Source organism: Podarcis tiliguerta (assembly GCF_965153285.1).
Source record: "Podarcis tiliguerta genome assembly, chromosome: 9".
Classification (NCBI taxonomy): Eukaryota; Metazoa; Chordata; class Lepidosauria; order Squamata; family Lacertidae; genus Podarcis; species Podarcis tiliguerta.
In genome coordinates, this window is record NC_139542.1 from 14,209,346 (window position 1) to 14,230,661 (window position 21,316).

The window sequence follows — 21,316 nt, forward strand, 5'->3', positions numbered from 1 at the left end:
CTGTTTCCTTCTCTTGGAAACATCTGTGACACAGCTCTGGCAGAAGCTGAATCTAAATTGTTCTGTTTCAGAAAGACTTTGATGTCTTGGAAACATTATTTTGATCCTGCCTATGGACCTTTTCCCCAAGGCCAATAAAAGTCAATAAATAGATGTCTTTCCATGGTGACATATTTCCCCCTTTATTGAACTAGTTCCAAAGTATTACGGCTCCATACAGAACTGAATAAATACAGACCTTAGAAGTCACTTTGTGTGCATTTAAAACCCTTTCATTCCAGAAGCAAAGCAACTACCCATTCCATGATGAAAAGATAGCTTTTGTTTGAGTCAAGCTGTATAGACAATAGGCTACTATGTACAGAAGTGCTTTCAATATTCCTTTATTGCTTTTAAGGGAATGTAATTGGTTTGGATTGAAAGAAATCTGATGCAATCAAATGCTTGGAGGAGCAGAAAATTCTTCTAGCACAGTGGTAGCATAGCCACTGTGGTACCCTGCAAATGATGTTGGACTCCAGTTCCCATAAGCCCCAGACAACATGGCCTGTGGACAGTGATGACAGGAGCTGTAGTCCAAGAACATATGGAGGACTGCAGGTTTCCCCCGGGGACAGGAGCAAGCCACTAGTAAACCACACTGAGCAAGTTGGAGTTAAGTCTTTATTAGCAAAAACAGGGTCTGCACAGGAGTATCAGGCCTAATGAGCACAGCAACTCATCCTTGGTAGGTTGCTGAGACTGAAGGTCTCCTCATCTCCACAGCTGCATACATCCCCTCCTCTGCAGGGTTTTCCCCAAGCAATTGGAGACTGCGCCTGCATGAAGCTGACTTCTCCACTGCTCTCTTCATACCTCTCCTGGTTCTGGGACATCAGGGGGAGAGGAGCTTGCAGCAGGAGGGAGAGACACCCATGTCTCTTCACCAGCCAGACTCATCTCTGCCCCTGGGCCTGCTTGCTCTCCTGCTTCAGCTTCTTACTCTGAGTCTGGACTTATCACTGCCACAGACTCTCCCCTCTCACTAAGCCCTGTTACCTCTTCAGCTTCCGACACCTCTTCCCAATCTGCTCCCTCTGATCACTCATCATCGTCCCACCACCATTCCCCTGGCTGTGAGTCTTCTACCCTTAGGGGTTCCCCAGCTGGTTCTTCCCACTATTCCTCTGTGTCTATCCAGTCTGTGACACCCAGGCCTGCTCTGTTATTGTTGTTGTTGTTTAGTCGTTAAGTCGTGTCCGACTCTTTGTGACCCCCTGGACCAGAGCATGCCAGGCACTCCTGTCTTCCACTGCCTCCCGCAGTTTGGTCAAACTCATGCTGGTAGCTTCGAGAACACTGTCCAACCATCTCGTCCTCTGTCGTCCCCTTCTCCTTGTGCCCTCAATCTTTCCCAGCATCAGGGTCTTTTCCAGGGAGTCTTCTCTTCTCGTGAGGTGGCCAAATATTGGAGCCTCAGCTTCACGATCTGTCCTTCCAGTGATCACTCAGGGCTGATTTCCTTCAGAATGGATAGGTTTGATCTTCTTGCAATCCATGGGACTCTCAAGAGTTTCCTCCAGCACCATAATTCAAAAGCATCAATTCTTCGGCGATCAGCCTTCTTTATGGTCCAGCTCTCACTTCCATATATCACTACTGGGAAAACCATAGCTTTAACAATACGAACCTTTGGTGGCAAGGTGATGTCTCCTTTTTAGGATGCTGTCTAGGTTTGTCATTGCTCAGGCCTGCTCTAGCACATGCTTATGCATAAAGGGAAGAACACCTTCAGAATTACTTTCACTGTTCTCATGCAACACTCAAACCTGAAGTATAAAACAGCCTTTGCAATCGAATGTGTTTAAATCAGGAGCTTAACTTGTATTAGGACATTATTTATTGTGGAAGCCGATACTGGGGTGTGGTTGGGTGTGGAGGTTTTATATAGTTTCAAAGACTGCCTTCACCAATCTCATTAGAAAGAATATCTGATGGCTTATCCTTTAGAAGATATAATTAAATTAAAGTTCTTGGAACAAGCAGGTCTTTGCCGTTCTTCATTGGGGCCCAAACTTTCAATACTGCCTTGCAATGCATCAAAGTAATTGCTAGTTGCTTCTGCTCAGGTTTGTGAAACATTTGGTTTGGTTTAGGAAATGTTTTCAAAAGTAATAGATAACTTGGCCATGGTGAAGATGATGAAATCAGATAAACCAGGCACAAGACTAGTGGGGGGAAATAAATAGTGGCTGCTGCCACTATATAGTGTTACTTAACTAGACTAAATAATATTGACCAGCTGTTCATGTTTTTGAATGCAGAACATTATTTACCGTATTTTTTGCTCTATAGGATGCATCCGACCATAGGACGCACCTTGTTTTAGAGGGGGAGAACAAGAAAAAAAATTCTCCCCCTCTCTGCTCAGCGCCCCTTCAGCGAAGCGGCAGGAGAAACGGAGCCCCTTCCATTTCTCCTCCCGCTTTGCTGAAGGGGTGCTGCGCAGCTCTCCCTCTCTGCTGAAGCCAGGAGATTCTTGCTCTCCGGGCTTCAGCAAAAGGAAGCCAAAGCCTTTGGAGTGCAGCGCGAGTTCCCGCAGCGCTCCAAAGGCTTCAGGGATAGCCGCCTGAAGCACCGACCCCTCTCGCTCTCCAGGCTTCAGCGAAAGCAAAGCGAAGCCTCAGGAGCACGGAGGGAGCGCTCCCTCTGTGCTTCGGAGGCTTCGCATTGCTATCGCTGAAGCCAAGGAGCCTGCCTTTACTCCATAGGATCCACACACATTTCCCCTTAATTTTTGGAGGGGAAAAAGTGTGTCCTATAGAGTGAAAAATACGGTAGGTATTAGGCTGTTGAAAGAATTTTACAGTTTATTACATTTCTCTTTCACAAAATTCTCTAACCAAGGATAGGGAACCTGTGGCCCTCAGGATTCCCATCATCCTTGACAATCAGTCATGATGACTGATGGGAGTTGGAGTCCAAGATGGTCTGGAGAACCACAGGTTCTGCATCCCTGGTATTAAGCCTTATCCCCAAACCTGCAGAAAAGTTTTCTGCCTAGATAAGATTTCTAACCGAGGAAACAACATCCACCCATAAGTCACTGAACAACTTAATTTCCTGCTTCGAAACCTATCGCTTGCTGCTTCCCAGATTAAATAAATATACATGTATTTTGCAAGTATAAATGGATGCCCCTAATTTTAACAATTCACAGCTACAAAATACGTGAATTATTAAGGTGAAGGGCATTCAACTTTTTTTGCCAGCCTTGCTTTCCCTATGCTTTTGCAGCAGTCAAAACCTTTATTAAGGCAAAGAGACTAGATAGCTTAGCATCTTAGCATAGTCACAAATGGGACGGGGAGTTTAAATATGCACTGTCTTCTTCCGCTGCTCCTACAAGGGTCAGTTTCTGGAACTTTTGGGGACACCGTTTCTGCATCTTGATTTCTTTTCAGGTCCGTGCAAGCTAAAATCAAAATCAAAGCCAAATCTTTTCTTGTTGTTGTTCAGCTTCTTAAGCAGCAATGATGCATTTGTCCTTGATGTGTGTCCAGGTGATCCGAGGCCAAAGATGCAAAAGCAGCCAAGAAGATTCATGTCCTATCTGGAGACTTTGAATTTTGACACACACACAAAAAAAGTCCATTACACATCTGAATTGTGTCTGGTTTCATTTCCACCCTCAGCCTCTTAATTTAGTCTGGCTTCCTGAACTAAAAGTATTTCACAGATGTTTGCTGCGTGCTCCCAGGCGTCCCAGAATTTGTTTCCGCCCTCTGTGAAAGCTTCCCTCAACATACACAGGAGTCTATTGTGCTTAGACCTGCCAAGGCTACTGTGTTGTCCCCTCCATTTCCATGGGTATGGAGGAGTTCTCTCCATCTCTCTCTCTCTCTCTCTCTCTCTCTCTCTCTCTCTCTCGTCACATGACCTTCCAGCTTGCCATCCAAGAAGCAGCAGGAGTTAGTGCAAGTTCAAAAACTTTCCTTCTTCAAGAACAGGCAGACATTATACACCAAGAAAAGAGAGGGAATGCATCCTTTAAAGACGCCGTGCAATGGCATAAAAATGCATTATGTATAAGTAAACTTTTAGGGGGGGAAATACTAGAGTTCAGTAGAAGTAGATAGGGGAGACTGCAATAAAGTGGCCTGTGTGCTTGCATAGTGATGATTATCATGATGATCGTTTTTATTATCACGATTAAAATGTATAGACCACTTCACAGCATAAACCCATCAAAGTGGTAAAATACAGAAACAGAAAAATAACCCAACAAACCTTAAAACAATAAAACCATCCATTCAAACTCGAAAATATAACAGGACCATTGTTGACGGGCAACTTCATTGCCCATGTTCTGCTTTCTTGTGGTTCCTTATAAACTCAACTTGATTGGTGAGCCATTCAAAGAGAGGGCTGTTCTCTGCAAAGAAGGATACATGGCCACCCTAAGAGAGAAACCTTGCAGCTTGGACTTGGGGCACAGACCACAGCTGTCAAGGTTTTCCTTTTTTTTAAGGGAAATTCCCTTATTCTGAATAGGATTCCTCACAAGAAAAGGGAAAACTTGGCGGCTATGGCACAGACAAGCACACCTAAGCTTGCTCTAATTGTAAGAGATCAAGGATGCCAAGCAATCCTCAAAAAGGACCACGGGCTTTGCTGAAAAATAAACACATATTCAACTAACCATTGCCTCCCATTTAACCTTTTTTTAAAAGAAGAAGAAGAAAGAATCAGCCTTAGCCATCTGTTTCATAGCACCTTTGAAGGTGCACATGAGTCTCCTTCCCCAATTTAAAATAAAATAATTATATGATCCGGACAGGCCTAAGGAAATGTTGACATTTGATTTCTTTATTTCTTTTTTGTTTTGTTTGAGTGTTTATTAATTTTCCAATAAAAATCCAATTAATATATCAAATCACAATCCAATAAAAATAAAAAAATAAAATAAAAAAATCAAATTGTCTTCCCAATTATAATCTTAAATTTACAGCTTCCCAAAGTCCGAATTTTGAAGTGTATCCAAATCTCAGTCCTGCCTCTCATCTCTCATCAATGTTTTCATATTTCCGTATCTCGATTTTATCTCTCCAAGCTTGTCTCTGGCTCTGCGATCCTCTTGATTCATTTATTTCTAATTTGTAAATAAATGTTGTTCTGTGGCTTTCATTTTTTTTTGCAAGCAGCCTTGTGGTATCCAGTAACTGGCATTCAGAAGTATTGTGTCTCCAACGATGGAGGCAGAGCGTAGCCATTATGGCTAGTAGCCATTGATAGCCCTGTCCGCTATTAATTTGTCTAATCCCCTTTTAAAGACATACAAGCTGGGGGCCACCTCTGCCTTCTGGGGGAGCAAGGTCCCTCGTTTAGCTTTGCACTGTGTTGAAGAAGTCATTTCTTTTATCTTTCCTGAATCTTCCAACAATATGTGTTGTTGCTGTTTGTTAACAAGTGATGGGAGATTAGCTAATAAAGCTTCTTTCCCACCTCCCCTCCTTCTTCCCTAACTAGGAGAGTCTGCCAGCCTCATTATGGAAGAGCACAATGGCTCTGCAGAGAGTCCCCAGCTGAACCAAGGACGGCATGTTGCCATTAAGTGTGGGTGGCTGAGGAAGCAAGGAGGCTTTGTGAAGACTTGGCATACGCGCTGGTTCGTTCTTAAAGGGGAGCAGCTCTACTACTTCAAAGATGAGGACGAAACCAAACCCTTGGTAAGTACAAAGCAAGAGGGTGCAAGGTGAGGTAGAGGGGTGGGCAATAAGGGATCGACGGGAAAGGGGCAGAAACTTGTTTGAGCTCTTATATGCTCCAGGCACAAGGATGGCTACCAACCTGATTGTGGTGAAAGCATTTGGCTTTCTAAGAGAGGGAGCTGCTCCACCCTCTCCTTCGGTCCAGCCCACCCAGAGCATTTTGGTATGGAATTCCATCAGAGAAGGATGTTGGGAGTCTGTCACAGAGAGCTTCTGTGCCAATCTCCAGCGTAAGATTTATCATTTTACAGTCATACCTTTTGTTACGTTTGCTTCAGGTTAAATCTTTTCAGGTTGCGTCTCGCTGCAACCCGAAAGTACCGGAAAGGGTTATTTCTGGGTTTTGTCGCTCGCGCATGCACAGATGCTCAAAATGACGTCACACGCATGTGCAGAAGCAGCAAATCGCGACCCGCGCATGCCCAGACGAGGTTGCGTTCTGCTCATGTTGCGAATGGGGCTCCGGAACGGAACGGATCCCTTTCACAACCAGAGGTACCACTGTACATCTTAATCATAAAACTCCAAAATCTTCTACCACTGTGGGCAGTGGTCTCAAGTCAAAGAAGCAAGAAAGGAAAAAGAAAATGTAGAAATTTCTTATGAGTGGGGGTGGTGTGGTTATGTGTTGCTTCCTAAATAATAGTGAGAAGGAAGTTGGGCATTTATTTTTTTAGTGCAAAGTATAGATTTCAGAGAAGTTCAAGAAGGAGCTGAAGGAGTCCTGATTCTTTGCTAACTGGTCTGGAAGGTTGGAGGTCTCCCCCATTCTCCAGCAACCATTGCCTTAATGCAGGGACAGATTTTGGTCTAACATTACATCTCTATGTCTCCAGGGAGATCAGACATCTGCAATGTGTTTTGATGACCAAAAAACCAGATAAAGATATTTAGCCACTAACTTGGTGAGCTCCTGATTATTCCCCGATAATAGAAAATGTATGACCTTGAACTCTGGTTTCCATTTTGGGGATGCAGAGTTGATCTAGGTGCTGGTTTTAACCCTTAAAGCCCTATACGGCCTAAGGTGTATAGGATGTATAGGCTGTATAGGCCGTATGATGTATGGAAGTGAGAGCTGGACCATAAAGAAGGCTGATCGCCAAAGAATTGATGCTTTTGAATTATGGTGCTGGAGGAGACTCTTGAGAGTCCCATGGACTGCAAGAAGATCAAACCTATCCATTCTGAAGGAAATCAGCCCTGAGTGCCCACTGGAAGGACAGATCCTGAAGCTGAGGCTCCAATACTTTGGCCACCTCATGAGAAGAGAAGACTCCCTGGAAAAGACCCTGATGTTGGGAAAGATTGAGGGCAGAAGGAGAAGGGGACGACAGAGGACAAGATGGCTGGACAGTGTTCTCGAAGCTACCAGCATGAGTTTGACCAAACTGTGGGAGGCAGTAGAAGACAGGAGTGCCTGGTGTGCTCTGGTCCATGGGGTCACGAAGAGCTGGACAACGACTAAACGACTAAACAACAAGAACAACTTTGAGTAGGTACCTGTATAAATATAGATTTTATCATCATCATCATCATTATTATTTGTGCTCTCTTTGCTCACTGCCTCTGTGCTGTGGAGCCTCCTGTATTGCCCTAAATCTAGGGCTGCTTAATGCTTTACAAGCTGTTTTTTACTATGATGAAAAAGCCAGGCATCAGTGTTCTTAAATCAAGTACAGGGGACCTATGGCCCTCCACATGCTGGACTCCACATCCAGTCAGCCCCACCCAGCATAACCAATAACCAGGGATGATGGGAATTGTCATCCAGCAGCATCTGGGAGGCCACAGCTTCTACATCCCTATCTTGTATGAAGTTCAGAATTTGGTACCAGACCCTCCACTGTGAAACATACAGACATACAAGAGGAGTGTGCACAGCTCTGGGAGGGTTGCACTGTGCCAACCCTTCCCCCTCCTTGCATAACGAAGAATGATAACGCCTTAATATTACTAAACACAAGAGACTCCCCACAGCTCATGTACTGTTTATTGGTCAGAGAGGAGCTCTCTCTTTTCTCCTGTCCTTGAAGTCCCTTGAGGACTGCTAAGCAAAATAAAAGTGTGATCTATTGAAGAAGCAGGTAAGGTTATAAATAGTGTTTGCTTTCTTGCTGCAGAGAGAAATCTGCTAATATAAAAGAGCAAATGAATACAAGTCAACTCTAGAATGAATACCATGATAAGAATGGGTTCCAATTCATTTTTATTTATCCACATGGGAAACGATCCATTCTTAGTGTCCACGGTTGTCTTAGAGTTGTGTATCCCTCCCTGAGGTTGTTTGCCTTTTGTCCATGTGCCAGCTTTAAAGGTCAAGCATCCAGCCAAAGAGATTGACCAACATTCAGCGCCCTAAAAGTTTCATAATGCAACCGTTGTTTGACTGTCGTTGACTAGCAGGCGTTTCCCACTCGCGGCTTTGTTGTGGACTGAAACAGGCAGCTTCCCAATGTGTCTGGGTGGGCAATGTCTCAATTTTAGAGCTAGGAGGAGGCGGGCAGTGGTGCCACCGCCACACAACGATGCATTCTTGTGGCCATTTCTAAAATACTTCCAGGATGAATGTTCACACAGAGAGTTTTTGCAGTTGCTTAAGAGAAGAGCTGCACATGAACAACCGCTGCTGGCGTGAAGGAGGAATGTAGGTGTGGCTCACACACATGTTAGCAACCATTTTACTCCTCTGCTCTCTAATTAGTAGTGGATTGTGGGGTGGGCAGCAGTGCTCACTTGCCCATGCCATCACTGCGTACTGTTTGTAAGTAATTTTTGTTTGATTTTACAAGTGTAAAATTATAACAATATCAAATACATACTCAGGTTTAGAGATTCTTCTGAATCTCAAGACTTCCCTCCATCCCTTCCATGGGTCCTATGTATATTCAGGCCAGTACGATATTATGCCCCAAATCCCTTGCCCAGTGCCACCACACCAGTGCTAGTGTGGTGTAGTGGTTAAGAGCGGTAGACTAGTAAACTGGTGAACTGGGTTCGCGTCTCCGCTCCTCCACATGCAGCTGCTGGGTGACCTTGGGCTAGTCACACTTCTTTGAAGTCTCTCAGCCTCACTCACCTCACAGAGTGTTTGTTGTGGGGGAGGAAGGGAAAGGAGAATGTCAGCCGCTTTGAGACTCCTTCGGGTAGTGCTAAAGCAGGATATCAAATCCAAACTCTTCTTCTTCTCTTCTACTGTGTCAGAGAGGGGAGGTGCTCAAGCTGGTGTGGTGCAAACAGACCATTGGAAGCCCTGGGTCAGCTCTGCCAGCGTTTTTGCACTGCGCTAACCATCACTGCCTCTTGTAGGCATGAATTCAAACTATGCATCATATGTGTGATGGACATGCGTGAACCAGGCCTTGGTCTAATAATTCCCACTTTTGAAGAATCTACCATTTTCTTTGACAATGTGTAATGGCCCTATTTTTTTTCAAAATCTCGTCATTCAAAGTTTACTTACTAGCTTCAGCTTCCATCTATGATTCCTTGCAGTTCTTACCTATGTAGGTTTCTAACCTGAAATGGTTAAAAATCCAAACCCCAGGAAGCAGAGTAATCTTGGACTCGGTACAATTCACATTCAGTTTACAGTAGCATTAAGAAGCCCCACAGGCTTAAATTTGGATGGGTGCATAAAAATTGTGCGACAAAGCCTCTGAAGGGATGTTCAGTTCCAAAGCGCTGTGATTGTTATGGTACTTAAATGCCACATCTGAATGTTGCATCGGTGACTTGAGCCCACTGTTGATTAAAAGTGCATAATCTGCTCCTAAAATTAATCTGCAGTTCACCAGATGTCCTTATGCGAGGAGCCTGCCTTTTAGGTACAAAGCAGGTTTTACAAGCGCCTCATTTTGGCAAAACATGCACTTTCCATCTAATCTAATTTGCGTAAAAAATTCATTAGCAGACAAGTCCATTTAAGACATCTGTTAGGAGTTAATGGGGAACAACCACCAGAGTTCAGCTGAGTTTTAATTAAAATAATTTAAAACTTCTAATGGATCTGTAAAATAGAAATTAATGTGATAATTACATTAATTACATGAATCAAAATGGAGCTGGATAGATGGGGAAATCCCTAGCAGCCCTAATTATAGGAGAGCACAGAAAATAAGCTTTCTTGCAGTCATATATATATAGTTCCACTGTATACTTTGGGACTTACTGACACGCAAGTGTGCATCAGATTGCACCCTCAGGGTTCAATGAAGCATGATTCAGGAGACCTGTAATTTGCATCTTCTGCCTCCTGGAGAATGGGGTATGTGTTCAGGAAAGGGGTTTAAGCATCTCTCCTCTGTACCATTTCCCTCAATTAACACCCCCCCCCAAAAAAAACCCCTGTTACTTTTTTCATGGCAGGAAGGGGGAACTTACTTGTACCCATAAGGTATTTATACTTTTTTGTTGACTGAGCAAAACGTCAGGTGGAAGTTTTAGGCAATATCCGCACAATACATTTGAAAGCAGTATCACACCAGTCATAGCTTCCCCCCAAATAATCTTGAAAGCTGTCATTTGTTAAGGGCGCTAAGAGTTCTTGGGATAGCCCTAGTCTCCCCACAGATAGAGGTCTATCAAGCAATCCTTCCTCCCAAGGAATCCTGGAAATTGTAGTTCTGTGAGGGGGAAAGTGTGGGATAACGCATGATTTGACACAACATCACCTAACCTTTCTGCAAACATATCAGAATGGATGCTCATTAAGTAGCCAACCTGATCTTATCTCCCCTGCAAACAAATTGGAATGAATGCTCATTAAACAGGCCATCTGGAAATGCATTGAAGTTCACAGGTTCAAGTCTTGCTCGTATTCAACAGAGGGCTGAGGCTAGAAGACTCAGCTGCCTACTTTGCTGTTTAGGAGCTCAGATGAAATCTTAAGTATTCTCAAACCAACGTCTGCTGTTTCTGGGAGCTTTCCTTGGTCCTGAACAGCCAAGCTACGTACTTAAGCCTTGATACCTTCTTTCTGTCACTGGGCAGCTTCTCCTGCAGATCAGTCCCCTTCAGCCTTGCTCTGCCCCCCATGGGCTTTCAGCTTGGCATGAACAAGTCAGTGGAACCCTCTTCTCATGTTGCAAACAATAAATATTCCTCCTGACCCAACTGACAGCCTTGGTGGTGTATTGAGCAGAATACTGGGTTGGGACATGAGGGATTTCTGGTCTGAATTCTTGCTTAGGCATGAAGAAGATAATGGTTAGCCTAACCTACATAGCAATTCCAAATATGTCTACTTGGAGATAAGCCCCACTGTGTTCTATGGAGCTTACTCTTAGGTAAGCATGTATGGGATTGCCTCCAGATGACACACAAATTATGAATTGTTTAATAATAATATTCTCAATAAGAACCACTGAATAATGATGTAGTTCAGCAAGTTTCCTTGAAAGACCTGTTGCCTCCTTGACTCTGGTGAAAAAATATAATTGAACCCTCCCCACCCCCCATTCACTGTGATAAATGAAGCAACAGTTTGGATGTATGAATAGTAGAGCTCAGAACATTTGCCGAAGGTCACAAATGGAGCTGATTGCCTGCAATTGCAAACCTGCTGGTTCTTTTTCTTATTCCAGTCACTTCTCCTCTTTGAATGTTTATCTTGTAATCCATTTCCCCCCATGGCTTTTGACTCTGTGCATAAAAGCAGTTGAAGGAAGACATTGCTCTCCAAGAAATGCAAGGTCAAGTTCAACATACAGCACACAAGCCAGAGACCCGTTTCAGATTTAGAGCATCTATCTGCTATTGAAAGTGAATTCCTATTTCTGGAAACATTCTGAATCAAAAGATAGGGGTGGAGTGGGACATTCAGCTTTCAACATGTCATTTATTTTTATTTTTAAGGAAGAAGCATGTTTCTCAAAAGAGAATTTGGCTCCCACCTCCACTCCACTTGTACTTGGAATGAAACCACATATGGTTGAAGACCAGGTTATACAGTGGTATCTCGCAGGACGAATGCCTCGGAAGACGAAAAACTCGCAAGACGAAAGAGTTTTTCGTTTTCTGAGTTGCTTCGCAAGACGGATTTCCCTATGGGCTTGCTTCGCAAGACGAAACGTCTCGCGCCTTTTTTTTAAAAACCGCCAATGCATTCCTATGGGAAACCGTCAATACACAGTGGTGCTTCGCAAGACGAAAAAATTCACAAGACGAAAAAACTTGCAGAACGAATTAATTTCGTCTTGTGAGGCACCACTGTATCACTAAACACGAACGTCAGGAAGTGGATGTACATGTTACAGCTGCGCACAGGTTGAAAGAGATGTGTGGCTGCTTCACCACACACCTGGCTTCAAGGTCAAGCTCTGCTCTAGCCAGGTGTGCCACGATTCTGAAAGCTCCAAACACAATCAGGAAGGGCAAGGTCACTTCAGGTGAGAGAGCTGACCAGAATGAGCATGTGGCGCCTTTGGAGATTCATGTGCATCTCCTGCATGATTCAGGGTTAGGGATTTGTCAATTTCATTTTCTTGCTTTTTGAATTTTCATTTCTCCACATTTCCACATTAGCTTCTGATTATTATTATTATTATTATTATTATTATTATTATTTTAAAAAGCAAGGCCTCAGGAAACTTTGCCAGTATTTCAGTTGGAATTGATCTTAATATATACACATGCAATTTGCCTAATACATACATTTTTGCAAACAATCCTCCCCGTATTATGAATTTTGTATGCTATTTTCACTTAAATGTGCAATTTATGCACTTTCCCTAGCATATGCTTTTCTCTACACATTACTTCGTTGGAAATATGCATTGCAAAAGTCAGAGAAGTGCAAATTTTGAAGGATGACAGTTTTTCAGTTCTTGTCTTGTTTCAGAAACTGTGAAATTCGGTCAGTTTGTTTTTAAATGTTAACTGAATCAAATACCTCTCCTGTCACTATTCAGGGTGCTAAATGTCACCTATAAAGTCCTACATAGCTTATGGCCAGATAGAAATATCAGAGAAATCACTTCTCCCAGTTTATTAAGAATAGAATGAGAGATTTGGTTCTGACTCTTGTCTCCTAAGGACTGAAGAAGAAGAAGAAGAGTTTGGATTTGATATCCCGCCTTTCACTCCCTTTAAGGAGTCTCAAAGCGGCTAACATTCTCCTTTCCCTTCCTCCCCCACAACAAACACTCTGTGAGGTGAGTGGGTCTGAGAGACTTCAAGGAAGTGTGACTGGCCCAAGGTCACCCAGCAGCTGCATGTGGAGGAGTGGAGACGCGAACCCGGTTCCCCAGACTACAAGACTACCTCTCTCAACCACTACACCACACTGGCAGGATGCTGGGCCTTTGCTATTTGCTTTCTAAAGTGCTTCTAGTTGAGCCCCACCAGAATTTCTGTCTCTGCTCACTGTTTAGAAATGAGTGAAGATCTTTCTCGTTAGGCAGCCTTAGGATGGAGAAAGCACAATTGAAATCTGAGCTCAGGTACAAACTCAAATGGCTCCTCTATGACCTGATGGGGCCACAGCCAAATACGGTGCAAGTGAACAACACTGGGATGGGGAATCTGTTACCCTCCAGATGTTACTGAATTCCCATCATCCCTGTCTATTGACCATGGTTGTTGTGGGTGATGGAGAGTTGTGATCTCCCAGAAGTTGTTGGACTACCAAGTTCCTGAACCCTTACTTAAACTGTAGAGAACAGTATGTGCCCTGCTTTACTTTGAAGGGGAAAAAATGAAGTCATAGAATTCCAGTTAGCAAGGAGAATGGGAATTTTGATTGACAGCTCTTAAGAGCCACATAACGTGCAGAGTAAATTAGCTTTGGAATAAAAGAAATAAAGGCAAAAACCTCTTCATGCCTTTCGGTGTTCGGTCATAGAGAGAAGATGTTGCATATTAATGTCATCGCCCCTGAAGCAATCTTTTTCATTCATGGAAGGCAAAGAGAATGTAGTCATAATAAATCTTCTCCGGGGCATTTTGTCGGGATTAGCTTATCCCCTTTTAATATCGGAAAGAGTACAGTGCTTAAAGGGACAAGGTGGTGGGAAAGATGATTTGCTTTCCGAGAGAGAGAGAGAGAAAGAGAAAGAGAGTGAGAGAGCTTGAAATGAGCAATTGCCTGAGAGGCCTGCTAGAAGAAAATGACATTTCTGAACAAAGTATGAAAATTGAGTTAGCCTTTCTGGAGCATCAAGCCAGGTCTTCCGCACTTGGTGTTGATGTTAAATGTTTACCTACACCAGGCAGGCCAGATAAATGAATTGCTGCAGCCATGGCAATCCCTAATGTTCAATTTATAGCTGCTTGGAATGAGGGCACATTTTTCCCCCTTTGCATGTTGACTGCAGCTGCGAGGGATTATGGATGTATTTGATCTCTCCATGGTCGGCTACACTGTAAATGGAAACTGCCACATCATGGTCTCCTGTAGTTTGGCTGCCTTGCTGCTGCTACAGGCAGAAACCAGGACTGCTGAATTTCCCTTCTGTTCTAATTAAACTTTAATGCTATATTTGTATTCCAAAACCAGCACCCAGGAGCATCAGCCTTCCTGTTTGTACTGCTATCAAGTTATTTCCTTCGATTATTATCCCAGCCTAGTAAACAGTTGTCTTGACAGCTGATTCGTATTAGAGGCTGTTATGTTTCTGGGCAATGCAAGCTGAAAGTGAGGCCCCCTGTCGTTTGCCCTGGCGGGTGAGAAGCTGATGACCAGCTATGTCTGAAATCGGTCTGGAAAAATGTATTTACAACACATCAACAGGAGACCAGTGAATGTATTTCCATTTACAAAAGATGCAAGCCTGATAATACAAAACACAAGCTCTCTTCTCACCATCAGATTGCACCTGCCCCCTCCAGCTTCCACGCATTCTGAAGAACAGGGCCAGGGATCTCAGGTCTGTCTAGTGCCCTAGAAACTCTCCTCCAGTGTGGTGTAGTGGTTAAGAGCGGTAGTCACGTAATCTGGGTAACCGGGTTCGCGTCTCCGCTCCTCCACATGCAGCTGCTGGGTGACCTTGGGCCAGTCACAGTCTCTCAGCCCCACTCACCTCACAGAGTGTTTGTTGTGGGGGAGGAAGGGAAAGGAGAATGTTAGCCGCTTTGAGACTCCTTAAAGGGAGTGAAAGGCGGGATATCAAATCCAAACTCTTCTTCTTCTTCTTCTCCAGACCACACGCCCCTCCTCAGCCATATCTCCCCTCTCCTCAGGCCCAGCTCCACACCAGCCTCGTTTCACAATGTCTTTGAATGCTTTTGCCTGCCTTAAGTGTATCCTTGAATTTTGATAATGCTTCTTGCTGGGATGAAGGATAAGAGAGAGGTCTCTGAGCATGTGCAGAAATGAGCTGTGATGTCAGCTGATGAGCAGGGTTCAATTCTGTGTTGGCTGCGGATGCCAGATCCCAGGAGGGAACAAGTGCCTGCAGCTAAAGCAGCAGGATTTAACCCCCTCACTTGGCAGCTGAGAAGCGGGGTTGAAATCCTGATCAGCTTTGCTGTGCATGCTGGTATACAACCAAGGAAGCGGGGGCAATTGGCAGGCCCCCAGCTGGCTCCATCCCACCAGCCGGTGTACCGGACGAACTCCAGTCCTTGCTGCAGCATGAATCAGCAAACCCAAACTTCAAAAGCTAGGGCACGCTCTAATCAGCAGAGAAAACGCTATGCAACAGAAGTGGCAGGAGAGGCTGTGTGAGCATTTTTACAAGCAGTTTATTCAGCGGCGTTGTTGTTTAGTCATTTAGTCACGTCCGACTCTTCGTGACCCCATGGACCAGAGTACGCCAAGCACTCCTGTCTTCCACTGCCTCCCACAGTTTGGTCAAACTCATGTTAGTAGCTTTGCGAACACTGTCCAACCATCTCGTCCTCGGTCGTCCCCTTCTCCTTGTGCCCTCGATCTTTCCCAACATCAGGGTCTTTTCCAGGGAGTCTTCTCTTCTCATGAGGTGGCCAAAGTATTGGAGCCTCAGCTCACGATCTGTCCTTCTAGTGAGCACTCTGGGCTGATTTCCTTCAGAATAGAGAGGTTTGATTTTCTTGCAGTCCATGGGACTCTCAAGAGTCTCCTCCAGCACCATAATTCAAAAGCAGGAAGCTCTCCGATCTCCTTCGTGTCCAAAGCAAGACAGCATAAGCAAAAGCTATACACAAATGGAAGTTCCCAGCAAGCTGTGCTGGAGTGTAAACAGGCATGTGACATATAACAATTCCACGCGTCTGTTCTTAAGGTGGAACGGAATATCCCAAAAGTGCACACCTGATTGCTGCTGGTAACAGGAATCCTCAGTCTTACAGGGGGTGGGTAGTCATTGCTGCATAAGGAAGGGGAGAAAGAAATGCTATGCCAGCCTCTTTGCCAGCTTTGGGAAGTACCAGGTACAAATGCCCCTTGCACACCAGTCCCCAAGCGCCTTACAGACAGCTGACTCTTGGGCACCTGCACAACAAATTTTGATGAAGGGGGACAAGCCACCTGTCAATCGTGCTACATCATGATGGTGTCACATGATTGACAGGTGGTTTGCCCCACCCACCTGCCAAAAGTGGGCCACAGGATGGGAACATGTCCCTTGCCCCTGCTTAACACCAACTGGCTGTGGCTCTCCATGATTTCAAATGGGAGTTTCCCCCCAGCCCTACCTGGAGATTTGTGACCTTCTGCATGCATAGTCAATGCTCTGCCCCTGAACTACCAACCCCTGGTTCAAAGCACTGAAGCCTTCCTCCCAGTCACTGGCAGTAATAACGTTTTTTGTGCCTGGTGAGTTGCTTCTTCAGCTTGCCCATTGGTCAGCCCTAAAACTAAGCATTATCCGCTTTGATTTCCTCTCGAAATGCGTAATTGGTTCTAAGGTGCTTATCGAGTCCTTCTTAATCAGCAGGGAGCATTTTATGCAGCCCTCACTCTGACAGTGATGTTCTGTCAACCTAAAGGTGCGACAGCCCTTTGTTAGTTGTTGTTTAGACATGTGCCCTATATCAACTAATTTCATTTTGTCATTCCAGACAGACTGGCTCAGGATTTGAAGGCGAATGCCTGTTGCAAATCCATCTCTGAAGTGGTCTTCAAGAAAACCCAGTGTTTTCCTATATAGAGAAACCATTAGAATGCCCCTGCCCTGCAAATTCTTGATTAAATTAGGGTGGAATTGACTATATGCTGAGTCTTTCTCCAAAAAGTGGGGGTGGGAGACATGTTTAGCTTGAGGACCACGTTCCTTTCTGAAGGCCAAATGATAGTTGTGGAGGGAACATAAGCAAACGTAGTTTACTTACACACACACACACACACACACACACACACCTTTCTATCCTACATCAAGGCAAGCAAGAGTTCAAGGACAAATTCTAGGCAGGTGAAAACATTTAAAGGGTGTGTGTGTGTGTGTGTGAAGTAACAGCTCTGAGGAATGTCTGAGGGTAATGATCAAATCATATCTTCAACTTTATCTCCTCATTGGTGTATGTAGAACCCCTACTTGTCCCCAATTTCCTCTTTAATTTTCTGTGTATGTACATGTCATGGACTGGCTGGACACAGAGGAATGGTGGGAGGAACCAGCTGGGGAACCCAAAAGGAAGAAGGCTCAGAGCCTGGGGGTTGGCAGTGGGATGATGCTGGTGCGTAGTCAGATGGAGAAGAAGGAGCAGACTGGGAGGAAGAGGTGTCAGAAGCTGAAGAGGTAATGGTTTAGTGAGCAGGAAGAGTCTGTGGCAGAGAGCAGTACAGAACCAGAGGTAGAAGCTGAAGCAGGGGAGGAGGGAGGCCAAGAGGCAGAGGTGAGTCAGGCTAGTGAAGAAGCCAGCGGGTCTCTCCCTCCTGCTGCAATAAACTCCCCTCATCCCTGGTCTCGTAGGACCAAGAGAGGTATGAAGTGGGAAGTGCAAAGACAGCCATGCGAGTATAGTTTCAGATTGCTTGGGAAGCACCCAAGGGGAGGAGGAAGTTTAGGCAGCTGCGATAAGGGGCAAGTTCTGCCCCATAGGGGCAAGTTCTACCGGGAAGTGTTGTTGTGCTCTCTAGGCCTGGCCTCCTGAGCTGCCTTGTTTCTTTTAATAAAAGAGTTAACTTCACTTATTCCATGTGATTTACTCCTGACAGCATGTGACCTTTCACTTAACACTTCAGGGATGGAGAGGTGTGTGTGTACATTGCTTTAGCTCTGCTACTAAATCTTTATTGTGATGGTATGATGGGTCTTCTGGAAATTAAAACTGAGTTGGGCTCAACATAATAAGTTCCTTATACTCTATTCTTTCTCCAAGCGCAGGTAATATGGGGGCGGGGAGGATAGGTTGACTTGTATCATTTCATTCTCTCTATGATACAAGTTTCCATGGAGAATTTGAGCCCCTGTTCTTCAAAGGACACCCTTTCAGAACTTCTTTATTTATCACAATCTTCTCCCTCCACTTACATTCTCATAAGTACCATGCGCTGAATTACTTTGTATGCCAACGTCTGAGCATTATACAACAGAATGCTTGGTGTTATATACGCTTCCATTACAGGTGTAGTAACTGGCGTAATTTTTTCCTATGATTTCTGGCCTCTGAAAGCTAACGGACCATTGTTTCAACTTAGCTTGTTGAGTGGGAGGTGAGGACTGAATACGACGCTGCAGAGAACACCCATGGATTGTGAAGAACGATCATGCTGAGGTCCTTGTCACATTTGTTTTGGCAACAAAAGATTTAAAATGTGGAGCACTTGGGAGTATTGAACATAATAGCTCACTGCAAAATATGGAGCTACAGCTGGAGGCAGCAACAACTGGTGTGATGTAACAGCAGAGCTGCTCTCCTGACATTGATGGTGCTGGGGCTTGTATGGATGGTGCTGGGTTGGGGCAGGGTGCTGGCAAGATTGGGACTGCACAGGCACATTGACAACAGTACCATCTTGACAACAACAACAACAACAACAACAATAATATTTTTTTATTTATACCTCACCCTCCCCAGCCAGAACCAGGCTCATGGCAGCTAACACCAATAAAATTACAACAAAACGGAGTTCAAATTGCAAACATCGAAGGAACGATAATAAACAGTAGTGACATTTGAACTGAATCCTTAAAACCTTAAAAGTCGAAACCTGGTCATAAACATAAGTTCCAATTCTTTTGATCTGGCCATATCTCCACTGTTATCTGTAGTACAATAGTACTTATATTGCCATATTTTATTTTATTTTATAAATTGCTTGCTGGTCATTGACCGTATTAAAGATATTTGATTTGATTTGATACAACAAAACGTAAAAGAAAAAGAAAAACAGTTAATTAAATTGTGGGTTAAAATACTGGTTAAAATACAATTTAAAATGCAGCCTCATTTTAGTAAAGGTAAAGGGACCCCTGACCATTTAAGTCCAGTTGTGGCCGACTCTGGCTTTATTGGCCGAGGGAGCCGGCGTACAGCTTCTGGGTCATGTGGCCAGCAGGACTAAGCCGCTTCTGGCGAACCAGAGTAGCGCACGGAAACGCTGTTTACCTTCCTGTCAGAGCGGTACATATTTATCTATTTGCACTTTGACGTGCTTTCAAACTGCTAGGTTGGCAGGAGCAGGGACCGAGCAACGGAAGCTCACCCCGTCACGGGGATTCGAACCGCTGACCTTCTGATAGACAAATCCTAGGCTCTGTGGTTTAACCCACAGCGCCACCCGCGTAAATCGAAACCATAAGGGGAGGAAAGCATAAGGGTCAGACTGAGTCCAAACCAAAGGCCACTCCTTTGGTTTGGGACTCCACTCCAGATATATGTAGGGTTTACTCTGTAGCTTTTTATTTTCCTGAAAATAACACACCAGGCAGCAGAGGTTTAGAATTAGAGTTTTCCTTCTCTTAGATGGGCTACTTTCCCAAGTTGGTGAGACCCATGTGCCCCTCACTTCCATCTACAGTCAGATTTAGGTTTGATGAGGCCCTAAGCTACTGAAGATAATGGGGCCCTTTATATGTCCAGCTGTCTTTTGTCAACAACAAATTGTCATTTTTTGTGTTGAATATATGCTATATGGTAATTTATGGACCTAATAGGTATCTAAAGCCATTTGCACATAACAAAAAATGTATTTTATCAAAGTAATTGTTGAACTGAAATACAATTAAGAAGTATATTAATAGTGAAATACAATGTTTTAGGGGTTGTTTTTTAAAAGTCTGGAACAGATTAATAGAAGACATCTGAAGGCAGCCCTGTTTAGGGAAGCTTTTAATGTTTGATGTATTATTGTATTTTAATATTTGGTTGGAAGCTGCCCAGAGTGGCTGGGGAAGCCCAGCCAGATGGGCGGGGTATAAATAAATTATTATTATTATTATTATTATTATTATTATTATTATTCCGTTTTGCATTACTTTCTATGGAAAAGTGCACCTTGGTTTTGGAATGCTTTGGTTTTGGAACAGACTTCTGGAACGGATTAAGTTTGAGAACCAAGGTACCACTGCATATAGAAATGAGCAAACCAGTTATATTTTAGGGAGCAGGCTAGCAGGCGGGGCCCATTACTTACATTATAGGTGCCTACACAACACAAAGCACTGTTGCTGTTTTATTTTATTTGTTTTTTATCTTATATTTAGGAAATGTACATCCAGTTGTCTTTTTCTTTAAATTGTCTGGGGGCCCCAAGAGAGTGGGGCCCTAAGCTATAGCTTGTTTAGCTTATATGTAAATCCGGCACTGTCTACAGTGCATAAATTTTGTATGGCTTGAATGTGACTTGCTATACGAAAGCAAGAGTCCTGTCTGTTGCTCAGCTCACTCTTGACCTCTAGCCATGCAACTCCCGGAAAGATTCCCAGAAGGGAATGTGGTCATCAGATTGAAAAGGGTTCTTCAACCCTTCGTCAGTATGGTGTAGTGGTTAAGAGCAGTGGGCTCGTAATCTGGTGAACTGGGTTCGATTCCCTGCTCTTCCACATGCAGCTGCTGGGTGACCTTGGGCTAGTCACAATTCTCTGAAGTCTCTCAGCCTCACTCACCTCACAGAGTGTTTGTTGTGGGGGAGGAAGGGAAAGGAGAATGTTAGCCACTTTGAGACTCCATAGGGTAGTGATAAAGTGGGATATCAAATCCAAACTACTACTACTACTACTACTACTACTACTACTCTTCTTCTTCTTCTTCTTCTTCTTCTTCTTCTTCTTCTTAACTTAGGCATTTGACTGAGATGGCTAGACCATTTACAATGCAGGATTTTTTAATTATTATTTTTTTGCCAGCTGCTGGTTTTAATCCTGGTTATTACAATGTTGAGCTCATACCACCAATGTTTGGTTTTAAAATCTTCTGTAAACTACCCTGGGATCCTCCGGATGAAGGGTGGTTTAAAAGTTTAATAAACAAAATATTCCACCCTTCTGATGCACGTGCAAAGACTCAGGGCAGCTTTCAGCAATTAGCAGGCTGAACTTCATGCTAAAATAGCACCATACAGAAATGAGAAATATGGAATATAACACCTTCTGTCTGTTCAAGCTTCCGAACAATCATCAAGGATGTTTATAAATAGAAATATTTATGGAGAAAGAAACAGCAATCACTTTCGTTTATATCATGAAATAATTTCACGAACCTTT

The 21,316-nt window shown here is 43.9% G+C and overlaps 1 protein-coding gene across 3 annotated transcripts in view; it reads left to right on the forward strand.

Moving 5' to 3' along the window:
• Window positions 1–21,316, forward strand: part of ARHGAP24 (Rho GTPase activating protein 24) — a 368,221-nt gene that overhangs the window by 85,123 nt on the left and 261,782 nt on the right. For all 3 annotated transcript variants that reach the window (XM_083398349.1, XM_083398350.1, XM_083398351.1), the window contains exon 2: window positions 5,509–5,708. In XM_083398349.1, coding sequence (XP_083254475.1) covers window positions 5,509–5,708 — 200 coding nt within the window. The remainder of the gene's footprint in view (window positions 1–5,508; window positions 5,709–21,316) is intronic.